The sequence below is a fragment of the Limulus polyphemus genome, unplaced genomic scaffold, assembly GCF_000517525.1.
Source record: "Limulus polyphemus unplaced genomic scaffold, Limulus_polyphemus-2.1.2 Scaffold6055, whole genome shotgun sequence".
Lineage (NCBI taxonomy): Eukaryota > Metazoa > Arthropoda > Merostomata > Xiphosura > Limulidae > Limulus > Limulus polyphemus.
The window spans coordinates 56523-60528 of NW_013671665.1; the positions used below are offsets into that span (position 1 = coordinate 56523).

General features: G+C 36.3%; 1 protein-coding gene across 1 annotated transcript; it reads right to left on the minus strand.

Annotated features, from left to right (window-relative positions):
- Positions 1-503: 503 nt before the first annotated feature.
- On the minus strand, positions 504-872 carry LOC106473300 (adult-specific rigid cuticular protein 11.9-like; the record flags this gene model as incomplete). The annotated part of the gene is made up of 1 exon (XM_013933983.2): positions 504-872. A coding segment is annotated over one exon (349 nt), but the record flags the coding sequence as incomplete, so codon positions are not given.
- Positions 873-4006: the final 3134 nt, after the last annotated feature.

Consider the following 4006-nt stretch of genomic DNA (forward strand, 5'->3'; position numbering starts at 1 on the left):
TAACATTATTACTCCTCTCTGTGGTAAAGGAATGGTAAGAACGGTTGCATCATCCACTCCCCACCCGAATCTCGTCTCGGGAATCAGACACCGTGATCTTTATAAACCCCTTAGTTATATATATTAAATCACTGTTATAATCTAACACTGCTTTAGTGGAGGCAAAAAGTAAGAGAAGTTCTTACAATACAAACTAAAGGACCGGCCCCCGAGGTTGTAAAATATAAACGTTTTATCCAAAGCTTAAGATATTCATTATTATAAAAACATAATTTAAAAATTTAATTTACGTTGAATAACAATTAAATTCAACACTATCAAAACATAATTTTATGTTTACTAAAACACGTGTTCCTTCTTTTTTCTAATGTTATTTTATATCTCTAGACATAAAGTAACACGATAATAACGCGTGTGTTTGATTTTTTCTCGGTACAGGTCATTCTCTCCCTGCTTTTTGCTGCCTGCACGGCCGAGATGATTTTGAACATCGACTCCGTGTTCTGAGCCGTAGTTACAGATTTCACCACCATCGTAGCCAAGGTCTGTTGACCAGAAGTGGACGGTTGTACCAGATGGAGCCGGCGGGAAGAGCCCAAGGATTGACCGTCCGAACAGGAGCTGGAACTACGGGAACTTCGGGAGCCTTTGGAGCCATCTCGGCGATCCTAGCAGCCTCTGCGGCAGTCTTTTTGTCGACAGAAATATCACCCTCGGGTTTGAAACCCCCAACACCGGCTGTGTAGCGCACCTCGCGCACTTCACCGTTGGGGTCGATGTAGCTGTACTTCCCCTTTACGGTGCCGTCGGAGCTAATCTGTTCTTCCCGTGAGTGGTCGCCAGCATCCCCAGTTTTATACAAAAACTTACCTCTTTAATTATTGTTATCTAGATAAGATAAAACTTTAGAAATAGGTTCAAAAACGCTTATGATGTTTAGTTAAAAGTTCCTCTGTCCCGATGCTGTAAAATTTAGCCATTTTTTGTACAACCTTTCAAATAATAAATGTCTTTGTAATTTTGTAGATTTATAACTTGAACCTGTTTTTATTTTATGTTAGAACCTCAAGATTTAAAAGAAATTTATGATGTTTAAGATGTATTATCAAAGGTGTTTTGAAAGAAATACCGCGTATAATCTTATATATGTATTGTGAACCGTGGTGTCTGTCCGTCTGTCTGCCGTTTGAAAAACTGTGCACGCAGGCAAAGCTCAACATTAACTTTTGAAATGACGGGAGAACAGACATGAATAATATTGATACCAGATTTTATTTCGTAAGTAGGATATTCTACACTAAATTGTTAGCAATTAATAACACTATCATTCACATTTTAAAATGTGACGTAACTTAAATAAATTTACCGTATGGTATTGTTGAGCAACTCTTAGCATGACTGAAATGTTCAACAATTACTTTTTCACAGAGGGCAGTATAAGTAGTTCAGAGCTTTGGCTGTGAGTGAAACCAACACATTTAACCTTTTTAAAGTCTATGAAATAATTTAAACTGACAGATTAACTTCAACTTTTTCAGTCACTGGAGACGGGTACTGTTTTTCGATTAACTTGAACTTTTCCAGTTACTGGGGGCGTTTAGTTTTTCTGGATTAACTTAAACTTTTCCCGTCACTGGGGACGGGTACTTTTCCTGTATTAGCTTGAAGTTTTCCAGTTACTAGGGACGGGTACTGTTTGTGGATTAACTTGAACTATTCCAGTCACTGGAGACGGGTACTGTTTCTGGATTAACTTGAACTATTCCAGTCACTGGGGACGGGTACTTTTGTTTGTGTTTGATATGTCTCTATTTAGGAAGCTGTTGTTTATCTTTCTAATGTAAGAGTTGTTAGCTGTTTCTGTGTGGACGTTTATAACAAATATCAGGTATAATGTTGGATAAACTGGTGAGACGACGCACGTTTTTCTTCATCTTTTCTACACTTATTTTACCTCTAATTGAAACCGTAATCAATCGTAAGCCGTTAAACAAGTAATCATACATCTAGGAAAATACCGAATAAACAAATCACCACGTGAGTGTAATCAGTTTTATTTGTTTTGGATATTCACGCAAAGCTATGCGAGGATATGGATACTAACCAATAACATCCACCGCCAACTCTAATCAAATAGTGAGATTTGACTCTCATTCCTATAAATCACCTATGGCCACAAAGTACGGACAACGATATTTTTCCGGTAACGGGACTCGAACCACATCCACAATCTGGCTTGCTAATCATTAGGGCCACACCCGAATCTAAATTAAGTTCAGGAACACGTGTCTTGGAATCACACAAAAAAAAAGAGGAGAAGAACACAAAAAATTGAAAAAAAGGCGTCCTTAAAAGTATAAGGAATACTCACATCAATCCAACTGTATAAAGAAACGTGGTCTGGTCGATCCGAGTGTGTTGTTGTCTGCATCACTAATACCACGAATAGGGGCGTTGGCTTTAAAGATGTACCAAAATAATTAGGTCAAGACTTTCCCACCTCGCTTGTATTGAAACTTTTCAAGGTAATTGAGATTAATACAAAACGTGACGAGCACGTGATTAAAATTGGATTTCTGGATCATTTCTATTGAAGACTGTTAATTGATATAGTTTGAAGATTTATCTATAATAGGTTGTGACATTTTAATTCATCCTAAATTATGTAAAATATGCACTTAGAAAAGACTGCTAGATGGACCTTTGTTAAATCTCTGTGGCTGTGTTATAAAAGTAAAGGTCAAGCCCTTAGCGTGAATGATAGTGTGCTGCTGAGTGGCCACTTTACTCTGGTCAGTAGCTCAAACGTATGACCTTAGTTAGTAACTTTTCTATAAATGCGGCCTCTAGTGGCACAGCGGTATGTCTGTAGACTTACAATGCTAGAAACCGGGTTTCAATACCCATGATGGGCAGAGCACAGATAGCCCATTGTGTAGCTTTGTGCTTAATTACAAACAAACTATAAATGCGTTTTTTTATAGCATAGCCACATCTGGAATCGAACCCTTGATTTTAGCGTTTTAAATCCGCAGACTTACCACTGTCCCACCAGGTGACTTCCATAAATACAAATTAGTGTAGTTAAAGTACAAATAGAAAATGAAATAATATGAAAATAAAACAGTCATAAATCCATATATATCATACCACATGTTCGGTTACTTACTCTGGGTTTATAAACAAATCAGACTAACGATTACTTTAGATAGTTTTATTCTAAAGGCTTCAACATGTTAATGTTTTTGGTATAGATTTTATTATTGCCTAAAACATCTCATTTTAGGACCACAGTCTCAATACGTATGCCGAGACCTTAGGGTTAAGACTGTGTTTACCTGAGAGAAGCACTCGAAGTAAGTTGACTGTAACGAGTAGTTAAGTTTTACTGGAGTTAGAATAGGTCTAGGATCTTTAACAAATACAATAACGGCTTCTTAAAGTCACGTGCAAATATTCTCCTTCTTCTACTATAGTAATAAATAAGAGCACGTGGAGGGCAAACTGCAGACGAGACATTTGATTATAAATTGAGTGATAAAACAATTAATTTACTAACATGGATGTACTTAAAAAGAATAACTTGTGCACGAAGAAAGAGGTTAGCAGTATTTTTTCTTAATTTTTTTCTCCATCTATTGAGAGATAACTGAACTTCCAAGTATTTTATCATAACTTGTTTCTCCATCTATTGAGAGATAACTGAACTTTCAAGTATTTTTTCATAATTTGTTTCTCCATCTATTGAGAGATAACTGAACTTCCAAGTATTTTTCCTTATTACTGGTTTCTCCATCTATTGAGAGATAACTGAACTTCCAAGTATTTTTCCTTATTACTCGTTTCTCCATCTGTTGAGAGATAACTGAACTTCCAAGTATTTTTCCTTATTACATGTTTCTCCATATATTGAGAGATAACTGAACTTCCAAGTATTTTTCCTTATTACATGTTTCTCCATATATTGAGAGATAACTGAACTTCCAAGTATTTTTCCTTATTACAT